The sequence below is a fragment of the Caretta caretta genome, chromosome 4, assembly GCF_965140235.1.
Source record: "Caretta caretta isolate rCarCar2 chromosome 4, rCarCar1.hap1, whole genome shotgun sequence".
In the NCBI taxonomy this organism is placed as follows: domain Eukaryota; kingdom Metazoa; phylum Chordata; order Testudines; family Cheloniidae; genus Caretta; species Caretta caretta.
The window spans coordinates 123,825,001-123,848,440 of record NC_134209.1 but is presented as its reverse complement, the minus strand read 5'-3'; the positions used below and the strand labels follow the sequence as shown (position 1 = coordinate 123,848,440).

Genomic DNA, 23,440 nt, shown 5'->3' with positions numbered 1-23,440 from the left:
CCATTCCTGCCCATCTTGACTAATAGCCATTGATGGACCTATCCTCCATGAGTTTATCTAGTTCTTTTTGGAGCTCTGTTATAGCCTTAAACCAGGGTCCTGGTGACAAGAAGTGTGCCAGGATGGGAAATATGCCTCTTCTGGTTTGGGAGAGAAGGTTAGATCATAGGAAGCCACCACAGACCCAAAAATAGGAAAACAAGCACAACACCAATATGGCTGCATTAGAAGCTCATGAATGTCCTGAAATTAAAAAAAAAAAATAAAAAAATAAATCCAACAGAAAGTGGAAACATGGACAAATTGCTAAGGATGAGTACAAAAGAATAATGAAAGCATATTGAGACAAAATGAAAAAGGCTAAGGCACAAAATGAGTAATACCTACAAGGGACAAATAAGAAGAGGCTCTATAAATACATTTAGGAGAAAGATGAAGTATAGGTCCTCTACTTAACAGGGAAGGAGAGCTAATAATAGATTACATCAAGAAGGCTGAAGTGTATAATGCCTATTTTGCTTCAGACTTCACTGACAAGGTTCACTGCGACCAGAACCAGATATATTAACAAAAAGAGGGAAGGGACACGAGCCAGAAGAGGGAAAGAACAGTGTAAAGAATAGTTAGGTAAGTTAAATGTATTCAATTCAGCAGGACCTGATGAAATTCACCCTAGGGCACTTAAGAAATTAGCTGAAGCAATTGTGAAACCGTTAACAATTATCTTTGAGAACTCATGGAGGCTGGGTGATGTCACAGAGGCCTGGAAAAGTGTAAACATAGTACCTATCTTTAAAGGGGGGACAAAGAGGACCCAGGGAATTATAGACCAGTGAGCCTAATTTTGATACCTGGAAAGATAATGGAACAAATTTATTAGACAATCAGTTTATTATCACTTGGAGAATAATAGAGTGATAAGTAATAGCCAATATGGATTTGTCAAGAACCAGATCATGCCAGACCAACCTAATTTCTTTCTTTGACATGGTTACTGTGTTAGTGTATGGCAAATTGGAGGACTGGTCTGTAATCAACAAGATGAAATTCAGTAAAGACCAGTGCAAAGTACTATATTTATGAAGGAATAATCAAATGTAGAACTACAAAATAGGGAATAACTGGCTAGGGAGTAGTAGCGCAGAAAAGAATCTGGGGGTTATAATGGATCACAAATGGAATATGAGCCAACAATGTGATGCAGTTTGCAAAAAAGCAAATATCGTTCAGGAGTGTCACATGTAAGAGACAGGCGATAATTGTCCTGTTCTACTTGGCACTGGTGAGGCCTCAGTTGGAATACTGTATCCAGTTTTGGGTGCCACACTGTAAGAAAAATGGGGACAAAATTGGATAGTCCAGGGAAGAGCTACAAAAAAGATAAAAGGCTTAGAATACTTGACATATGAGGAAAGGTTAAAAAAAATTGAATATGTTTAATCTTGAAAAAAGAAGACTGAGTGGGACACCAGAAAATAGTCTTCAAATATGCTAAGGGCTGTTATAAAGAGGAAAGTGATCAGTTGTTCTTCATATACACTGAAGATAGGAAAAGAAATAATTGGCTTAATCGGCAACAAGGGAGATTTAGGTTAGATATTCAGAAAGAAACATTCTAACTATAAAAGTTATTCTGTAATAGGCTTCCAAGGAAGGTTTTGGAATTCCAGTCACTGGAGGTTTTTAAGAATAGGATAAACAAACACCTGATAAGGATGGTCTAGAGATATACATGGTCCTGTCTCAGTGCAGGAACGTGGGGGAAGGACTAGATAACCATTTGAGGACCCTTCCAGCCCTACATTTCTACGATTCTGTCAGAGGGTAGTGCAGACTGTCATAGGTGCAGTTGCTGACAGCATATTTTATCCATCAGCAGCAGTGCTTGAACTCTCCTTCTCTATTGTAGGATAAAGTATTACAGAAAAGTAGCACCTACAAAGATGATTTTATGTTCACCTAAGTCCCCTCAATCAGCCCTAAGCACCCAGTTCTCCCCCAAATATTCAGACGTGTGTGTGTGTGCGCGCTCGCGCCCCTAAAGCACCAAGCTTCTCACCCACCCAGTCAAGCAGGATTATGTGCACCTGTTCCCCAAGCAGGCAAGCAAGGAAGTTTGTGTGAACCTAGCCTGTCATACAATCCAGTTTGTGTGCACAGCGCATAAATTGTCAATTATTACAGGATTACTAATAATTATCTTAAATCCTGTCACTTTTATAAAAAGAAAATCTTTTCAGGTTGCACCTGATTTACACAGGATACACTTCTCTATCAAGTTTTGTGTAAAAAGAAAAAAATGTTTTTAAAGAAGTATCGCTCAACAGGGAATAGGAGAACTGAGAAGGAAATATTTCAGCCAGAGCCCATTTTCAAAGAAATCCTGTTTAAAAATTTACAGAGTAAAAGTAACTAAAACTGCATAGAAAATGTATGGCATAAAAACGAACTAAAATTTTCACACTGAATTGTTAACGTATTTCAGAAAAAAACACTCTACTTTAGAGAAAAACTAGACATTTTTGTGTTTCTAAATATATTTTAGAACAAAACCCTAACTGTGGAGTTGCTCTGGTTTAAAAAAAAAAAAAGTAATTATTAAATTAAATTATTAAACCAGAACCATTAAAATGCTTTTCTAGTGGCTTCCCCCCCCCATATAGTATTAATTATGCATTTAAATTCCTATTTGTATAGTATTCGGGAAGCTTGGTAGGTCATTTATGCAACAGAGTACTTTGCTCTGATCTCTTGAATTGAGATTAGCCTTTTTGTGCCAAATCAGATTTTCATCATATAATGCCTACTGCTAGCAGTGAAATGTGTTTTTGGGTCTTAAGTAAAATGTTGTCTTAAACGTTGTAGTGTGTGATTGATGGTCTCTTTTAGAAGAACACTAAGGATTGAGCTATTGATGAAGAATTTTGTTACAAAGAGATTTCAGGTTGGTATTAAAGTAATTGGCCATGGAGGTTATTTACATAGATGAAGATGCTGTCTGACTTCTAAACAGAAAATTAGTTCCACATTGAACCTTGCTTTGCAAATAAATACGTTCATATGGAGAAGAAACTTTTTGTGAAGAGCATAGGAGAAAAAATTGCACACTTTCAGCTAATTTTTTGTTGTTGTTGCTTCAGGATATGCGTTCCTCCTTTTCCAAGAGGAGAGCTCTGTTCAGGCACTGATTGATGCCTGCATTGAAGAAGATGGAAAGCTCTATCTATGTGTTTCCAGTCCTACTATCAAGGACAAGCCAGTAAGTAAATAGTAGATGTCCTCCAGGCTATAGCTGCAATCTGTCTAAAGCTGCTCCTGAGATGATGATGATGATGGTGAAAATAATCAAAATCAAACTACCGTTGTTAGAGTTCAACATCTGGGACAACTGAATGACTTAAAAAACCGCAGTATCTTGAATTAATAGGATTAAAACAGAGCAACTAGACATGTTCAGTTAATGAGACTGTGACTAGCTGACAGTTTATATAGACTGATGAACATGCTAAGACCGTAATGTGATGAGACTTAAAGTAGCATGCAATTTTCTTTTTTTATTAAATAGGTTCAGATTCGTCCCTGGAACTTAAGTGATAGTGACTTTGTGATGGATGGTTCACAGCCGCTTGATCCTCGAAAAACAATTTTCGTTGGAGGTGTCCCTAGGCCATTAAGAGCTGGTAAGTATAAAACTGGTATGTAATGTGGCAATTTTTAAAGGTATATTATTGTCTGTAATAAATTGAAAGTTACATATTGTGTAAGATTTATACACAAGAATATTTGGATGGTAGACTGTGAAATATCTCCCTGTATTTACACACTCTCTCCTGTAGGTTCTCCAGGTGGGCTTTGGCCACAAAGCACTACTCATCATTTATATCTACTTAAAATCAGAACTCATCAAGAACTTCATGGTTGTATCCAAGTTAAAGCTATAGGAAATTCCTTGATATTACTTGGCAAAGTTTTAATATAAAATGTATCACTCAAAGGTTGATAAGCAAATAAGCAAAAGTTTATATATATAAAAAAAAGTATAGGTTGGAGGGTCCATGCCCCCATTACTGCACTTGAACTTGCTCAGAATTTTACTACTGCTGTTCCAGTCTTACTAGTAGTCTATTAGAGCATCCCATGGCATCCATCCAGTCAACAGTTTGTATGAAATGGAATCATAGTGCAATGTGCTAGAAATCCCAGCACCTACTAGAGGGACTGCAGGAGTGCCACTTATGATACCAGAACTTGTAATACCAGAACTTGTAATGTAGCATAACTCCATCGCAGAAAGAACAGCAGTCAGAAGGAAGACACACAACCTCCACTAATCCATCAGGAAACTGAGAGCCAAAAAAGTGACAATCTAAGATCTGGGTGTAAAAAATCTTCTTCAGTTTTTAATTCTTGGGCCTAGAATTTCCTGGCCTCATGGAATTTTTTCATTTGCAAAAAAAATTATCTTTAGCCATAATATAAACACTATGCTTGTTGTCACTGCAGCAAAAATATAGTATGGCCTTTTTCTTCTTCCAAACAGTGCTGTGATTCTTTTTCATCACTTCAGTCGAAATGCTTCCATTTACTTGGTCAAAGTTCATTTTTGAGTAAACTAAACAAACACTCTACTGCTTGTCATATTAATATCATCTGCTGAAACTGAGCTTCTGTGGCATTAATGTGATGACTATCTTGTCTTCACTAAAGTAGTAAGACTTTTAGCTCACTTTACTGTATTTGCCAACAGATGTGTTTGTTTAAAATAATCACTGTTATTCAACAGCACAATCAGCTGACAGCTTCATACCCTATTTCCAAGTGCATCAACTATGTCCTGAAAGTAAAATTTCAATACATACAGATTAAATCACCTGCAGTAACTGAACTGGACATTTAACTGCCGTGAATGGTTTGCCAAAATATCTGATTTGTACATTTGAAATTAATTCTTATGAAATTCTGTTCCCACTCACAAAGTCCAGATAAGCAAACTTTGTATGGGGGTTTGAAGAATAGAAGCCCCTACACCAAATGGAGGCAGGATATGGAGCATTTATACAGCCAAATAATAGTGGCCTGCTACAACATGTACACAAGGATTTTGTAGGAATTCTACCCAGTTCACAGTCCATGCATTCATTAGCCCCTGAGTCTGCCCAGAAATCCTTTTTCACATCCCATGAAGGAAATCCTCTTGGAGTTCAGCCCCAGGGCACACCGGGCTGCAGTGACTCATGGTTCTACTGAGTTTTGACTTTATAAAATCACTTGAGAGGGATGTGGCCACTGTTGTGAAAATTGATATTTTAAGTATTCTTATGAAATATTCCATATATACTTCCTAAATTATTGGTTTGTATTTTACAGTACATATGACATAATAAATGACTGATTTTTGTTTTCTATTATTTTTCAAATAAAAATACATTTAACAGCATTTACATTGCTTATTTTAAAATACTGTTGTATTCTTTTGTTCCTCCATAGTGGAATTGGCTATGATAATGGACCGTCTCTATGGTGGAGTTTGTTATGCAGGAATTGATACTGACCCTGAGCTCAAATACCCCAAAGGTGCTGGGCGTGTTGCATTTTCCAATCAGCAGAGTTATATTGCTGCCATTAGTGCTCGGTTTGTTCAACTTCAGCATGGCGATATCGATAAACGAGTAAGTTGTAGAGAATTAGTTGTTCAAAACATTTATTATGTGCCTCTGCAAATGAGTGGCAAGGTATAAAACACACCTCACAGAATTCACTGAAGTTGCATTTGGTTTGGCTTTGATACTAACTTCTTAGTTACATTTTTTTTAATAGTCATGTAACTGCTGAAGTTCTAGAAATTAAAACCTTAATGTGCAATATATATTCAGCAAAGCAGCAGTTTGTTCTTGTGACTTACTCTATACCATATATTCTTCTTCTAGAGACATAGCTCCTTTTCTGACATCAAGGTCAAAGGGCTTGAAAAATACACTGTTTTTCTTCCTTTTATTCAAAGTAAACTAGCACGGTTTTTGGAATCTTCTACCATTCTGACACTTTTTTACACTGAGACGCCTTAGGTTTGATTTTCAGAGCAGCTTAGTATCTGCAGTTTCCATTGGTTGTAGGTGCTCAAAACTTGTGAAAATCTGGCCCAATGGACCTCAAGCTGGACACCCAAAATCAGATATTGCCAACTCTTAACATTGTAGAGACAGCTTTTTAAATGTGCACCGGTGAAGTGCTGTCTTCCTGAGTTTGCAGATGGACAATTCCTGTGTATCCAGGGCTGCTCATAGCTTCCCAAAGCAAAAATCAAAATGATACTGATAAGATTGGTCAGTTTCACTACTGCTATTTAGAAGCATGTGGGCAGCAAGGAAACTGACATAAATGATGTCAGTTTAAGTACAGTATGTTGCTGCTTTGGAAAACTATTGGTAGTGGCAGTTGTTGGAGCTTTATCACGGAGAGGGTGTTCCCAAAAAGGAATCTGGGTAAAGAGGAGGAAGGTTAGAGTAGTGGAGATTCCCTCTCCATTATAGCAAGCCAAAGACTGAGAGAAAAATAGTACCTCTCATTAGAACCTCTTGGCTGTTGTGGGGAGAGGGAATGCCTTATTTCTTTCAGCCAGGGGTTCTCAAACTGGGGGTCGGGACCTCTCAGGGGGTGCAAGGTTATTACGTGGGCGGTCGCAAGCTTTCAGCCTCCACCCCAAACCTCGCTTTGCATCCAGCGTTTATAATGGTGGTAAATATATTTAAGTATTTTTAATTTATAAGGTTGCACTCAGAGGCTTGCTATGTGAAAGGGGTCACCAATACAAAAGTTTGAAAACCACTGCTTTAAGCAAACAGAGAAGACTGAGGAATAGCTTCACATTTTTCATACATCTATTAACTAGAGGATGAAGTAGAAGTTGAAGCCCTCAGGTAGGGTCCTGTGACTGAATCCTCCTTCCCAGCAATTCTGTATGTGGGGCAAGAGAGTGGACTGGACTTTTCATGAAGGCATTAATTTTATTGGTCAGACCTCCCCTTCTCATCTTCCGTATCCGTCTCTGGCTAATAGGTTTTTAGCCCTTTGGCTAATAGGTATTTATGTGGGAAGAAGGATAACCATGTGGTTTGGGTTGTGGGCTGAGACTCTAAAGTCCAGGGTTCAATTGCTGCTCTGCCACAGTTATCCTTTGTGATCTTGGACAAGTCACTTAATCTGTGTCTGCCTCAGTTCCTATCCCCAAAATGGGAATAATAGCACTTCACTACCCCACAAGGGTGTTGTGAGGATAAATACATGAATAATTATGAGGAACTCTGATATTATGGTGATGCTGGCCATAAATGGGTAGACAGTAAGTTTATCATGCCATGGTGATAAATAATAGTCATTTAACTTTTCTAAAGGAACATTGAAGGCATATTGTCAGATTATGAATCCTGTTTAAATATTCCTTAGCTGTGTTACTGGGAAACTGAAACAGGAATTTCTGAATGGCTCTACTGGATCAGACCAATGGTCCATGTAGTCCAGTATCTTGTCTTCTGTAATGGCCAGTGCTAAATGCTTCAGAGGAAGATGCTAGAATCCCACATGAGGCAGATCTGATATAATATGCCCCATGAAGTTCTCTTCCTTATCCCCAACAGAGATGGCTCTAAGCACTGAAGAGAGAGTGTGTGTGTGTGTATGTGTTCCAAAACACTTTGCTTGCATTAACTGATATAACTTTGGATATTCTTGTTATCCGTATAAATGTCCATGCCCTCTAAGTTCTCCGCTTCTGTGACATACTGTGGTCGTCTAATTCCACAGTTGAATTACGCCGTGAGTGGAAAAACTATTTCTTTTTACCAATCTTGAATTTACTGCTTTTCAGTTTCATTGAATGTCACCCGGTTCTTGTGTTGTGAGCCAGGGAGAACCAAAGCACCAGTCTATCTTCCCTGTACCATTCTTTCTTTCATGTACTTTTATTTTGGGTCCTTTTTTATTCCTTGCCTTTCTAAGGTAAACAATCCCAAACTTTTCGATATCTCTTTATATGAATTTTTCCATGCCCCTGACATTTTAATTTCCCTTCTCTGAATCCTCTCTAATTCTGCTATACACTTTTTGAGGTGGATATTCCACTCAGTATTCCAGATGAGGAGTACAGCATTGATTTATAAAATGGTACTATAATATTTTCTGTATTATTCTTCATCCTGTTCCTTATGCATCCTAACACCTTGTTTGCTTTTGTGACTGCAGCTGTGTCATGCACAAAAGTCTTCATTGATCTGTTACAATGATGCCCAGGTACCTTTACTGAGTTACTAAAGTAATTTACAACCCTGTAAGGTGGATGCATAATTCAAATTTTTCCTTCCACTTTGTGTTTGCTTTGCATTTATTTACCTGGAACTTTGTCTGCCACTGTGTTGCCCATTCACCTAGTTTGGTTAGGTCCCTCTGAAGTTCCTCACATTATTCTTTGGATTTGACTAACTTAAATAACTTTCTCATCTACAAATTTTGCCACTTCTCTGCTTAGCCACATCATTAATAAATATTAAAGAACGTTCCTAGTATGGAACCCTAAGGCACCCTCTGTTAGCCTTTCGCCATGATGATAATTGACCATTTATTTCTATTCTTTGTTTCTTATTTTTTAGCCAGTTTTCAATCCAAGACAATATGCTCCCTTATATTTCCATGGCTACTTAGCTTCTTTAGTAGCCTTTTGTGAGGGACCTTTTTGATCGTCTAAATAAATGTCAGCAGTTTCTCCTTTATCTATTACTATATTGATCCATTCAAAGAATTCTAATAGATTAGTGAGACATTATTTCTCTTTGCAGAAACCATGCTGGTTAGACTATATCATATCATATGATCTTCTAGGTGTTTTATTATTCTGGTTTTAAATGTAATTTCAATGAATTTACAAGGTACAGAAGTAAGGCATACTGGTCTGTACCTGGATCACCCCTGGAACCTTTTTTATGTATTGGTACAATTTTTGCTACCCTTCAGTCCTTAAGCCTACTTTTAATGAGAAGAATGCATGTTCTTTGCTTGCAGTTCAGCCACTTCATCCTTGAGCTTCTTCAGTACTCTTGGATGTGTATACCATCCTGACATAGTGACTTACTGCTTTTTAGATTATCCACTTGTTTCGACACCTCTTCTTCTGATTTCTCAATGTCTGATAGTACCTTATCTTTTATTTCCAGAAAAAAAGGAGTTCTGGTGTAGTTATCTTCCTAACATCATCTGAGGTGAAAACTGATGCAGAGAAATTATTTAGCTTGTCAGCAATGTTCTTATCTTCTTCTAATTGCCTCCTTTGTCCCTTGGCGATACAGAAGATCCACTGATTTGTGTGCCTGCTTTATGCTTCTGATATACTTGAAAAATCTCTTGGGATTTTTTTATATTTCAGCTATTTCCTCTTCAAAATCTGTTAGTCCTCCTAAATTCCATTTTACATATTACTGACTGCAATTTAATCTCTGAATAATTGGAACCTTGAATTTACCTATTAAACGCTTATGTTTGTTTTTTTGCATTTTAGTCTTCTGGATTAATGAGACTAGATTAGTAAATTTCAATTTTGTTTCCTAGTCAGTTTCACTTTCAGATTGTTGTTGTGAAACCTTTCAGAAGTGGTGTGCGGAGTCTTCATGTATTCACTTTACTTTAGGATTTCGCATGCCAGTAATACATTTTAACATTTTTAGAAGGTCTCTCTCTATAAGTCTATATATTATATAACTAAACTATTCTCGTATGTAAAGTAAACAAGGTTTTCAAAATGTTCAAGAAGCTTCATTTAAAATGCTGATCTTACGCTGAGCGGGGGCCTGCGGCCGGGACCCCGGCTGGCAAAGGGCCGGCAGCCAGAACCCCAGACTGGCAGCGGGCTGAGTGGGGCTGGCGGCTGGGACCCCAGACTGGCAGTGGGCTGAGCGGCTCAGCCCGCTGCTGGTCTGGGGTTCCATTTGCCGGGGTCCCAGCTGCCGGCCCTGCTTAGCCCACTGCCGGTCTGGGATCCCGGCCCTGCCCACATAGAGTGGGTACCTACCTTCTCCCTGGTTCTATCCCATTCTCTTTCTCTCTGCACTGAGCACAGGGCTGGGGGTGAAGGAGCAGGCTGGGGGTTGGGGTGTAGGGTCTGGCCAGGAGCTAGAGTGAGGGAGGGGGCTCAGGATTGGGGCAGGAGGTTTAGGTGTGGAGTGCTTACCTGGGCAGCTTCCATTTGGTGCAAGGGGTGCAAGTGGGAATGTAGGGGGGGATGCAGGAGCTCCTGTTCGGTGCTCACACTGGGGGTGGGAATGTGGGGGGTGCAAGAGTCAGTCACATGCTGGGGGCATATGAGGAGGGTTCAGGAGTCTGGGCATGGGGTGTGGGGGAGCTGGGTATGTGTGGGTGGGTGCTGGTGTCAGGGCTGGGGTCATGGGGGGTGCAGGGGTCAGGACAGGAGGCTGGGGTGTGTGGGGATGCAAGGGTAAGGACAGAGGGCTGGGAGTATGTGAGGGGGGTGCAGGAGTCAGGGCAGAGGGCTGGGAGTGTGGGCTAGGGTCGTGGGGCTGCTCCCAGTGCCCTGCCCAGAGTGGCTCACGGCAAGGGGCTGGAGGGGATATGCCCTGATTCCGTTCCCACGGCCCCGTCCCCACCTCTTTTCCGCCTCCTCCCCAGAGCAGCGAGCATGCTGCGGCTCCACTTCTCCCCCTCCCTCGCAAGTGCCATCAGCTGATTAGTGGCATGGAGGGAGAGGGGGAAGGGCAGGAACCCAGCACGCTGGGGGAAGATGCAGGGGAGTGGGGGGAGCTTGCCTGCCCTGCAGCAGGCAGAACCAAGCTTCTTCACCCTGCCCCCTGCAGGGCAGGGGGGCGGAGAAGAGTGGGCCGGGGCGGGCAGGATTTTTAATGGCACACTGCTGCCTGCCGGCATCCTGGCCGCCAGCCCCGCTCAGCCCACTACCAGCCTGGGTTTGGCAGTGGGCTGAGCGGGGCGGGCGGCTGGGACCCAGCAGGCAGCAGCGTACCATTAAAAATCGGCTTGCGGGCCATCTTTGGCACACGTGCCATAGGTTACCAACCCCTGTGCTATAGTATTGGGGTGTAAACACTGCAGAAGAATGTTTAAATGCTAACACACTGCTAACATTTTTCTTCTTCTCTATTAGAACATATTTATTGTTAATATTAGATTTTGGGGAATCTAAAATATGGGCCTAATCTTTCAGACATGTCTTTAAAATGAAACAAATTTTAAGCAAGATAGCTGCTTTGATTATGCGACTTGAATTTGATAAATCTGGTATCAGACCCATAGAGCTATTGTAAAATTTATATTGAAATGCTATATTGGTACAGAAAATCATGAAGCTAGTGATGGCCACGTTGATCAGTAGTCTAAGATAGCTTCTCATTTTTTCTAAAGGAAAACAATATTCTAGTATGATCAGATTATGTACATAGTGTGACAGGGTCAGGCCAGATGGCTACAGGAGAGTGTTTTTTTTTTCCTGTATGATTGATTTTAAGTCATTAACTCTACATATATTAACAGAAGACAAATGTTCATCTGATTCACATTCTTATCCCAACATTTTTATACCCAGTACAAAATTTTCCATAAAAGGTGTTGAACAGCCTACAACAGATCAGATGGTAGACCATTGCAAATATGCCAAAAGTGAATAGATATGATTTAAGAGTGTGTCTATTTTTTAGTCACATTCAAGTGGTTCAAATGATCCGCAACATATCTATGTTCAGGAAATTTAGATATCAACTGGCGTTTAAAGGCCTCCCATTTTGCATTGTGTTTATATTTCTGGTCTGGTGTCATGATGGTCGACTCAGCCAATATAGAAGGCAGATATGTTAGTCCCAGATTAAGCAGGTCCATTTTCCCTGGGTAAAGGTAACAGGGGCAGTTCCAGAATAAGAAGGAACTTGCTGGAACAAATTCAGGCTGGCAGGCTAATTAGGACACCTGGAGCCAATTAAGAAGCTGCTAGAATCAATTAGGGCAGGCTGGCTAATCAGGACACCTGAGTTTAAAAAGGACCTCACTTCAGTTTGTGGGGTGTTGGTGCGAGGAGCTAGGAGCAAGAGGCACTAGGAGCTGAGAGTGAGAAGGCGTATTGCTGGAGGACTGAGGAGTACAAGCATTATCAGACACCAGGAGGAAGATCCTATGGTGAGGATAAAGAAGGTGTTGGGAGGAGGCCATGGGGAAGTAGCCCAGGGAGTTGTAGCTGTTGCACAGCTGTTCCAGGAGGCACTCTAGACAGCTGCATTCCACAGGACCCTGGGCTGGAACCCGGAGTAGAGGGCAGGCCCGGGTTCCCCCCAAACCTCCCAACTCCTGATCAGACACAGGAGGAGTTGACCTGGACTGTGGGTTCCACCAGAAGGGAAGGTCTCTGGTCTGTTCCCCTACCCACATGGTGGATCAGCAGAGACTGCAGTGATTGTTCTTCCTTTTTCCCATGCTGGCCAGTGATGAGGTAGCTGAGTGAATGGCAGGTTTGAGCCACTAGCAAAAGTGGCCAAACTGAGGGCTGCCATGAATCACTGAGGCAAGCAAATTCGCCAATAAACGCAGGACCCACCAAGGCAGAGGAGGAACTTTGTCACAATAGCTAAGTTATGTAATCTGACCTTATTATTTTATCCTGCTGATTCTACTGTACATTACACTCAATTATTCCTTCATTTCAAATTAGTTACATTCCCATGTGTTTGTACGTTCCCCTGCATAATGGGATCCCAGTTAGTTCGTTTTGTTTGTTTGGGGCTTTTATATTGTGCTTTCGTCCAAATACTGATATATATAGAAAAGAGTACTACTTCTAAATACATAAAGGGAATTAAATCTCATACTTTCGACAGATGCTTGTGTACACAATTTTCTGAAGGTAATAAAATGTAGTATAAAAACTGTATAATACTGGATCACAGTTTCTGAAAGCTTTAAAACCCTTATGTTTTACGTAAGTAGTACACTGAGGTTAAGTAAGTTTTTGGACCAGGGTGTATTTGAGAGATATCAAAAGGCAAAGAACTTAATGTCTTTGTTTTAAATTCAGTGTCCTGTATGAAGAGTGTCAGATGCATAAAACATTGCCTATTTGTTTGCCACATTAACACCTGGTTAATTATGGCTGTTGGACTGTTAATTTCTGGCATTACATTTCACATAAGAAATCAGTATTTCTAACTGTAAGGTTCTTGTAGCTGTTAAATGTTTCAAATATATAAATTCTCCATGCTGTAGCTTTGATTAGTTTTTTCACTGTAACTATGGTAAATGAAAGTGTAATGAAGCTGTGAAACTAATTCACTAAACTAGGAAGCAGAAATCTCCTGAGGTTTTCATTTTTTTAAATGAAAGATGAATTAGGCCACTAGAAATTAGTTGTCCAGAACAGATCATCGTATGTCCTCAGTGTCTTTTATTGTTCATTGGGTATGTATTTGAATGCAACTTGAATGCAATTTTAATTAAAGGGAGGTTTTCTGTCTTTCTCTTCCACCTGTTTGTTACCAGATGATTTAGCTTAGGAACATCACTTGCAGGAGCATAGGGATAGCAATACAGGATCAGACCAGTGGGCCATCTAGTCTGATGTCCTGTCTCTGCCACCAAGAGAAGGTCCTGAGGAGGGTTTGGGCACAATTATGGAATAAATGGCACATAAAGGAAATATTACCTAACCCCTGCCAATTTAGAGGTTGACTTCTGCATTGAAACATGAGGGGTTTTATATCTCTTTTGACTTCAAACAAAAGGTCTGCTTTATTGCTTTTCATTTTCATTGATTTGTCCCTTTGTTCTTTTGCTATGAGAGAAGGTAAATCCAAGCATCCAAGATACCTTCTGTGTTTTGTATACTGCTGTCATAATCCCCCTCGTTTTTTGTCTCATCCTTAAACTAAACATAGAAGGAAACAAGGTTGTGTGGATGTAATCCAGAGGCACAATTTGGGCCTCTCTTCTGCTATTGCTTCTGAATAGGCAAACCCTTATATCTATGCTGAGTTCTATTAAAAGTAATGGCTCTGTGCACACCCATTTCTAATAGAAAGGTTGGAACTTTAGCCAGCAAATCTTACTTGTGGTGTTGATACATGAGCCAAAAAGAATACAGCTTGACTTTGAGACCTTATGATGAGTTTGCACGGCTTGTAGTTAGAAGAAAAATCCTTTGATATGTATAGTGAACAAACTTAATTTGGGACACTGAAATAAAAATAATGCTCCTCAAAATGCCATTTTTACTGAATAGTTTTTCAAAGTAGGTCTTTTTAAAGATTTTTTTTCTTCACAATGTAGTTTTTACCCAATCCAATAAGCTGCTGTTGAGAGAATTAATATTTTCAGTTCTACATTTACTGTTTCCAAATTGACAGAAGTATAAAACTTCATGAGGATGACTTTTTGTTAGGTTTGGCCATTTGTTAATGCTGTCCTTATCTGATTCTTTGCCCCATAGACTTGTGAGATGTATCAAAGGTAATTTGGGTTGTTGTAGGGTTTGGTTTTTTTTTGGTTGAATTATTCATATAAAATAGTGCATGGAAATATTGGTCAAGCTAAAGAAATGCAATATTTTTTATAATTAATTTTCTAATGCTATTTGTATAGATAGCCACTGACCTTAAAGGAAATTTAAATATACATTTAGATTTTAATTTTTTCTTGTGTTGCTCTCTCTTGCAAGGCTGCATGGCCTAGTCGCAAGAGTCAATATGGCTGCTCTTCCTCACAGGGCTGCAGGGTTTGGAGGTGAGAAGAGGATGGTCCACCTCCCGTGGGGGGGGAAGGTGGCCAGGGGAGGGGGCCCAGACCCTCCCTACTCCACTGGGTCCTAGTCCAAGGCCCTATTAGCAGCAAGTGTATTTGCCTCGAGTCAGTGGGGATCCGTCCAAACCACACTGACTTAACACCCGGTCCTACAACCAGATCAATGTCTAGCTCCCCTGGGCTACTTCCTACTGTGTCTTCCAGTGGTGTGGTCTCTGGCCTGTGAAGCTCCCGATGGTTCCAGTGTCACCTGGGTGTCTGCAAATGGCTGTCCTGATCTCGGCAGGCTTGGCCTCCACAGTCTTAGGCTCCAGCAGCTCCTGGGCAGGAGCCTGGAGCGTGCATCCTCTCACTTCAGTGGTCAGCCTTGACTGAGCTGGGCTGCTCCCTTTTATACTGACGCTCCAATTGGAGTATTCCCAGCAGAGGTGTGGGGGCGTGGCTTCCTCTCCCAAAGTACGAGGTTAACCCCGACTTGTCCAGTGCAGGACAAGTGCACCCTGTCACAGTGAGCAATATTTAAATGTAATTAATTATTTTCTGTTAGCTTCAAATTAGATGACTTTTCTTAAGACATTAAATAGTTGCTGATAAGGCTGCTCATAAGGACTGATACCTATGTTTTTGGAAAAGGGAAAAGGAATGGTGGGAAAGAATCCTAAAATAAATGAAAAGCTTGACAAAGAATATCATTTTGCTCATGAGTCCTGTTTCTACACTTGTGAAAAGAAGCTTTAACTTCTGAATAGACTGTTCTCTTTCATGGCATTTAGGTCACCAGAAATTTTGAAGGGCTTCTGGGTGCCAAGAAGGCAATTGGAATAGCAGAGATCCCTCTGTGTGTGTGTGTGTGTGTGTGATTTTATATAATATATATAAAATATGAAGGAAGTGCGTATGTTTAGCTTGGAAAAGAGGAGATTAAGGGGGAACATGATCGTTGTCTTCAAATACTTGAAAGGCTGCCATAAAAAAGATGGAGAAAAGTTGTTCTCTTTTGCCACAGAAGACAGGACAGGAGGCAATGGGTTCAAACTAAAACATAGATTTAGATTAAATCTCAGGAAAAACTTCCTAACTGTAAGAACAGTAGGACAGTGGAACAGATTGCCTAGGGAGGTTGTGGAAATTCCTTCACTGGAAGTTTTCAAAAAGAGAATGGATAGCCATCTGTCTTGGATGGTTTAACCCCAACAAATCTTGTATTTTTGTAGGGGTTAGAGTAGATGACCCTTGAGGTCCTGTCTAATGCTATGATTCTATGAAGAGATATAATTTAGGGGGAAGGAGTTAAATGCTTGAAGGGAAAAATAAAAATCTAAGGTAAAACTGATGTGGGCATGTGCTCACAGATTTCTAAACAGTGGGGGCAGAGAACAACAAATACCTAGATCAAAACCACAGTATTTGGATACAGTGTACACCCACAAGATTTCAGCTTCCCAAACATCATTTGGATATAACTACAATTAATCAAGACTCAACATAAAGGTTTTTAGAACATGAGGGCAATCATGGGGAAGCTTGTTACTAAACAACAAATAACCTGCTTGGGTTTTTTCCTCTAGCTATTTGCTCTTCAAATTCCATTTGATCCCTCTTAATTTTCTTCTGACATAGTATCTGATGTAGTCTTTGGTCTTTCATTAACATTGATTTTCCATTTTCTGAAAGTTTATCTGTGTTATTTAAGTAAGCTCTTGAAACTTGCCATTTAGGCATACTGATTTACTTTCTGGCTTCCTGCTTTCCTTTTTCGTTTAAATCTGCATTTTTCTGAGTCTTTTTTTTTTTTCTTTCGTAAGTAGCATCTGTGCTAAATGTTAGGATTGTAACTTTTTTAGCTTTGACTTTAGGGTCTTTTTGAAGTCCCCTTTTTCAGCTTGTGGTACCTTTCTCCCCTCAGTTATGTTGCATTTAATTTTATTGTGTGTACTGTTACTTACTGGTTCAACTGTAGATGTTTCTTGGACCAACTCCTGTGTGTTACTGAGGACTAAGTTGAGATGAGCTTCTCTTGTTTACTCAAAAAGAAAAGGAGTACTTGTGGCACCTTAGAGACTAACCAATTTATTTGAGCATGAGCTTTCATGAGCTACAGCTCACTTCATCAGATGCATACTGTGGAAACTGCAGCAGACTTTATATATACACAGAGAATATGAAACAATACCTCCTCCCACCCCACTGTCCTGCTGGTAACAGCTTATCTAAAGTGATCAACAGGTGGGCCATTTCCAGCACAAATCCAGGTTTTCTCACCCTCCACCCCCCCACACAAATTCACTCTCCTGCTGGTGCTAGCCCATCCAAAGTGACAACTCTTTACATAATCAAGTCGGGCTATTTCCTGCATAAATCCAGGTTTTCTCACATCCCCCCCACCCCCATACACACACAAACTCACTCTCCTGCTGGTAATAGCTCATCTAAACTGACCACTCTCCAAGTTTAAATCCAAGTTAAACCAGAACATCTGGGGGGGGGGGGGTAGGAAAAAACAAGAGGAAACAGGCTACCTTGCATAATGACTTAGCCACTCCCAGTCTCTATTTAAGCCTAAATTAATAGTATCCAATTTGCAAATGAATTCCAATTCAGCAGTTTCTCGCTGGAGTCTGGATTTGAAGTTTTTTTGTTTTAAGATAGCGACCTTCATGTCTGTGATTGCGTGACCAGAGAGATTGAAGTGTTCTCCGACTGGTTTATGAATGTTATAATTCTTGACATCAGATTTGTGTCCATTTATTCTTTTACGTAGAGACTGTCCAGTTTGACCAATGTACATGGCAGAGGGGCATTGCTGGCACATGATGGCATATATCACATTGGTGGATGTGCAGGTGAACGAGCCTCTGATAGTGTGGCTGATGTTATTAGGCCCTGTGATGGTGTCCTCTGAATAGATATGTGGGCACAATTGGCAACGGGCTTTGTTGCAAGGATAAGTTCCTGGGTTAGTGGTTCTGTTGTGTGTTATGTGGTTGTTGGTGAGTATTTGCTTCAGGTTGCGGGGCTGTCTGTAGGCAAGGACTGGCCTGTCTCCCAAGACTTGTGAGAGTGTTGGGTCATCCTTTAGGATAGGTTGTAGATCCTTAATAATGCGTTGGAGGGGTTTTAGTTGGGGGCTGAAGGTGACCGCTAGTGGCGTTCTGTTATTTTCTTTGTTAGGCCTGTCCTGTAGTAGGTAACTTCTGGGAACTCTTCTGGCTCTATCAATCTGTTTCTTTACTTCTGCAGGTGGGTATTGTAGTTGTAAGAAAGCTTGACAGAGATCTTGTAGTTCCACAAACCAATTATTTAAGAAGGCGTTGATGATTTTTTTTTCTTGTCCCACTAAGATATTTGACAAGTTTATATGAAGGTAGTTGAAGTCTTCATTTAATATAATTTTATTAGACTTTATTATGGTCTTTGAGTTCAGAACATTGAGAGAGATCAATTTCCTCCTTCTGGTCTGTAGTAGTACAGACCCTGCTTTGTATTCTTATAACTTGGAGTTATAACTTTTGAGTGGTGAGGACTATCTGAATAGATTCTATGGAATATTTTAGATGTGGCACTCCTCTCCTGTTTCTACAATCTAATATGTATTTCTTATATGATTTATACCCAGGAATTATAGTATCCATGTTTGGTTTCGGTTTTTGCATTTGTCCATGTTTCTGTAATTCTGTTATGCCAAGGTCCTCTTCCATTGGCAGACATTCTAGTTCATGTAATTGTGCTCTTCATCTTGCATTCTTGCATTTGAATATAAATATTTATAGTTTTTGACCACATGCCTATTTTTATTTAACTCCTCAGTCTGACATCATGTTGATTTTAACAGAAATTACCTCTGTGAACTTGACTTCTGCCTGACCCAGTTTAGCTGTTGTTTCTGTTCTATCCTTTACTTGATACAGAGATGCCTTTTGTTTTCCTTAACCCCTACCCCAAGCTCTACTTTGAACAATCCCCAAAATATCATTTTATGTTCCAGCAGGCTGATTTCACTGTGATTAAGGTGAAGCCCATCCCTTCTGTATAGGCTCTCCTTTCTCTAAAATGCTCCTCAGGACCTAGTAAATTTAAAGCCTTCCTCTTTACACCATCTTCTCATCCATGAACTTCAGGGTCTCAATGCTCCCTGTTTAGCTGGCCCCAGCATGTGGAACTGGAGGCATTGCATAGAAAGCTATGACAGTGGCTCTGGACCTATGCATACTTCCTAGCAATCTAAATTTAGCTTCCAGGTCCTTACTCATACACTTTCCTACATCATTGGTATCAATATGTACAGGTATTATGACCACAAGCTTGTTACCAGTATTCTCTAGATGTTTCATGAGATTTTCCACCTTTGCATTCAGTAGACAGATAACCAGATGTCACAATTACCATATACCCAACTATCTATGAGATTGTTTACACAGCAAGGGAGAGCTTGGCAAGCGAGGGTGTGTGACTCTCCAGTGCACTAGCTAGCCATGTATTAAATGCTGTGTGATCCCTGCTACAATGCACCAAAATGTTGCATCAGCGTGCACTATGGAACTTTTAGTACACTGTACTGGGGTTCAGCCTGCAGATAGTGCGCAGCAAACTAGTGCTCTATAAATTATGCCATGGCTTGCTGCACGCGAACTCAAAGTATAGACAATCCCTAAATTTCTAATGGTTGAATCCCCTATGACCAGAGTTTCTTCATTTCAACTGTGTAATCCCATCCCCAGGAGTGATCCTCTCTGTACATGAGGAATGATCAGCCTCTTCTATCTCAGTTGGAAGATGCATCCTACCTAAAGCAGTGTATTTTCCTACCTCCTAAGTTGCCTCCCATCAGGAAATTTGGGGGACTCCTAGTGAGATGGTCCACTATGGAATGCATCTCTACATCTCTAGATACAGTTTTGTGTCTTTCTGACACTCCTTTTCTGTAACTCTGGCTTGAAGATGGTCGGTTGGTCTCTCTCTGAGGTATGGGCTATTTTTACTGGTTGGATACATATACCGTACTTGCCATACATTCTTCATTTATGCAGTAAACCAGGTAACATCCATCCAGTCTTGTACATCCATAGTTACATGGGTTTGTATTCTAACTTGGTACTAGATTATGTTAGGTGTGATCTTTCATTGATTAGAAGGTGATTATTTTAGTGGGCTGTTTTCCTAATTATCTGAGTCATCTTTTTTTTAATTATGCACTATTTTCTTGCTTGTCTCAGTTTTTTAAAAAGCCCAAACTCATATTAATTGGCATAGAAATGAGGAAAAGGAGAAGAGAGAAAGTGCAAACGGTTAAAAAGAAATGCTCTCCTATTCTATAAGTTAATACACTGATTCAGTATTTTCATGGTTGAACTGAAACCACTGAAGGGTTTGGGGTTCTTTCAGAGTTTAAGGAGCCATTGGCACACATCTGATGACGGCACTCTCCCTAACAATAGATAGTCAGAGATCCTTGAATTTTGAAGTTCAGCCCACACACACTTATTCTTACTGAAATACACAGTGCTTCACTTGTTGCTTTAAATTATAAAGATAACTATTGCATGAGGTACCTATTCATATTAAAAGCTTTGAGTTTAACTCCTAGAAAAGCGACTTGTTGCAGTGATACAGACTGTAGAGCTTGCATTAAAAATACAGGTTAGCGCAGTGAGTGTACTTCCTATTTTTTTCCACAACATTTTTTTATGTACTGTAGACCAGTCAGGAATGATGATCACTCGTGGATCACTTTGGAAAAAAAAGACTTTTGATGTAAAACATTTGGGGATTAACTTTAAGGATTGCTGGTTCCCCTTTTCTTTTAATTTGATTAGCATTTGTTGTAAGAATAGTGCGTTTCTGACTTAAAATTAACTTCATTTTCAAGAGTTTACATCGATTACTCACATCAAGTGATATAATAACTTTAGCTATCTTGCAACAGAAATACTTTTGCCTACTTATTAGAACACATTTTTTAAAGGTAAGTGGTGTGCTGATTAATATTATGCATCTGAGTGGCAGCTTTTTGTCCATGCTGCATCCAGTTTTCTCATATGTTTAAGGATACATTTTAAATACTTTATTTTTAATTCAAGTTTTTACTGTTTCATTCAGCAGTATGAAACTAGTAGGGTAAGGGTGACTGCTTAGCTCCAGAACGGATACCATCTTTATGTAGCTTCTTACTAATGTTAAAGTATATAGATAAACAATCCTTTTATCGCAATCACTTTGTGAGTATGAAATGCGGCAACACTGTGTTTTGACAGACAACAAGCGGTATGTCTTCTTTATAAAGTGAGGAAAATGTGGAGAACAATGCTTTTTTTTTTTTTTAAAGATGTGGTCAATTTATTTGTATTTTGTTTTGAAATTCTTTTTCCTCTGTGTTACAGTTTAGTTACACAGACCTAATGCAAATTAACCATTGGACACTTGCCATTTTTCCACTCTGACAGTCAGATGTGTTCGGGAGTGGGGAAACTGTCTATACAAAACAGGTGTCTGGTAGTCTGAGAGTTGCAAAGATGGCATTTTAAATGTTTTCCAAAAAAAAACCCACCTAGAAATACAGTGTATTAACTATTTTAACTTGTACACAATAGATTGTTATAGAAGGAGTTAAAGGAATGTATCACCAAGGCTGGTGGCCACAAATTTGATATGTCTTATTCCTGAAATGGCTGTTAATTTGCACAAATGATCTGTGCAAACAATCATTTGTGTTTCTAAAACAGGATGTGAGCAAGCTGGTAAGTGTAACTCTGGTTTGCATACAAGCTAGATTCTTGCATGATCAAATAATTGTGTGCAAAATTATGTGTGCATAATTAATGTATGTCTATGCTGCAGTTAAACACCCACAGCTGGCCACTGTCAGCTGACTCAGGCTATTTAATTGTAGTGTAGCTGTTTGGGCTCAGGCTGGAGCCTGGGCTCTGGGATCCTCTCTGCTTATGGGGTCCTGGAGCTTGGGCTCCACCCTGAGCCCAAATATTTACACGACAGTTAAAAAGCCCAGAAGTTCGAGTCAGCTCACATGGGCCAGCAGTGGGTGTTTAACTGCAGTGTAGACATACCCTTTAGAGGTCATGTTGAGGTCCCTTTTGAACATTGATATTTTTCACAACCAGTGCTTCTGTATTAACCTTTATCAACAATATAGATTAGCCGGATACTCTCAAGCAGTCCTTTATAACAAACTTAATATTGTTCAAAGTGTATGCTCCTTGAAGCATGTTTGAAAGCACTGAGCACAACATTTGCTCAATAAATAGTAGAAAGTAATGTGTATTGTAGGAGTGAATTTGGTAAAGGCAACTGGAAGCAAAACAAAGTGTGTGTAAAATGATTTACACACACAATCTTTTTGCTCCCAGTGAATGTTACTGGGCAATGTGAAAGTGACCAAGGCTTCCATTTCCTTTTCTCCTCCTGGTTTAATTTACACTTCACCATGTAAGGGCTAGACTGCAATCTCCCCACAAAAACATTTGTGTATTTCTAACATTATGATCTGGATATGTGTTCCTGTGGCATATCTCACTGTAACATTGATTTTTGCACTTTTTTGTTTTGTTTTTGTTGTGCAACCATAAAACAAATTGAAAATGCTTAATCTTTTCTGATGCAGAAATACAAGACATTAACTAGGGTTGGTTGTTTTTTGTTTTTGTTTTTTTCCCAACAGGTGGAGGTAAAGCCATATGTGTTGGATGACCAGATGTGTGATGAATGCCAGGGTGCACGATGTGGTGGAAAGTTTGCTCCTTTCTTTTGTGCCAATGTCACTTGCCTGCAGTATTACTGTGAGTTTTGCTGGGCAAACATCCACTCTCGTGCAGGACGTGAATTCCATAAGCCATTGGTAAAAGAGGGGGCTGACCGCCCACGTCAGATCCACTTCCGCTGGAACTAAGCATGGTGAACCAGCGTCTACATAAGGAAAGAAGGGTGCATGTGGCTTACTGTGTTTGAAGATACTGACATGCAGAAGAAATAAGTGCATTCTTCTGCTTTTCACCCCAGCTATCAATACATGCATCTTTATCAGCAGCCAAAACACTACAAGCCTCTTGTTTTTCACCAAAACCCTACATCTCAGGCTTACTAATTTTTGTGATATTTTCATGTTAAAATAAAATGTTCTTTTGTATTTTCTCCAAGTTATTTTTATATGTAAAGTTAAAATTAGATATGAGAAAATGTTTTTGCGTAGGGGCACAAAGTCTGCTGCTATATTTAGTGGGTGAAGCGTGCACTTATTTCTAAACATGGGTTTTTAACTTCAAGATCTGCCCCAGTAATTTACCAAAGGTAGCAAAATAGTGAAGATGGAATATGTCTGCTACAAAAAGCTTATTTTTATTGTTGTTGCTATTTTCAGTGTATACATAAACTAAAAATTAGGGTTGATTTTTGCTCTCCATTTTGACTTGCAAGAAATAATACCTCAAGATAATCTGATTTATTAGCTATTTTTAAACACTTTTAATCACAAGCTGTATTAGCTATGCTGCTATATAGGTGTTATGTGTAATGCCACCTATTAATACGGGATTGAAACATTTAAGAGACACTGCATTACAGATAAAATGCAGGCAGCACAATATGGCCTGAACTGCCATAGTTTTAGAATGTGAAAAAACTGCATGTTTACTTACCTGTA

General features: G+C 39.7%; 1 protein-coding gene across 5 annotated transcripts in view; it reads left to right on the top strand.

The window, feature by feature from the left end:
* Window positions 1-23,440, top strand: part of CPEB2 (cytoplasmic polyadenylation element binding protein 2) — an 85,426-nt gene that overhangs the window by 58,985 nt on the left and 3,001 nt on the right. For all 5 annotated transcript variants that reach the window (XM_048848803.2, XM_048848800.2, XM_048848802.2 and 2 more), the window contains 4 exons: window positions 3,141-3,259; window positions 3,566-3,680; window positions 5,488-5,669; window positions 22,463-23,440. The exon at window positions 22,463-23,440 is cut by the window's right edge and continues 3,001 nt beyond it. In XM_048848803.2, the coding sequence (XP_048704760.2) occupies window positions 3,141-3,259; window positions 3,566-3,680; window positions 5,488-5,669; window positions 22,463-22,690 (644 nt within the window). In that variant the 3' untranslated portion in view covers window positions 22,691-23,440. The remainder of the gene's footprint in view (window positions 1-3,140; window positions 3,260-3,565; window positions 3,681-5,487; window positions 5,670-22,462) is intronic.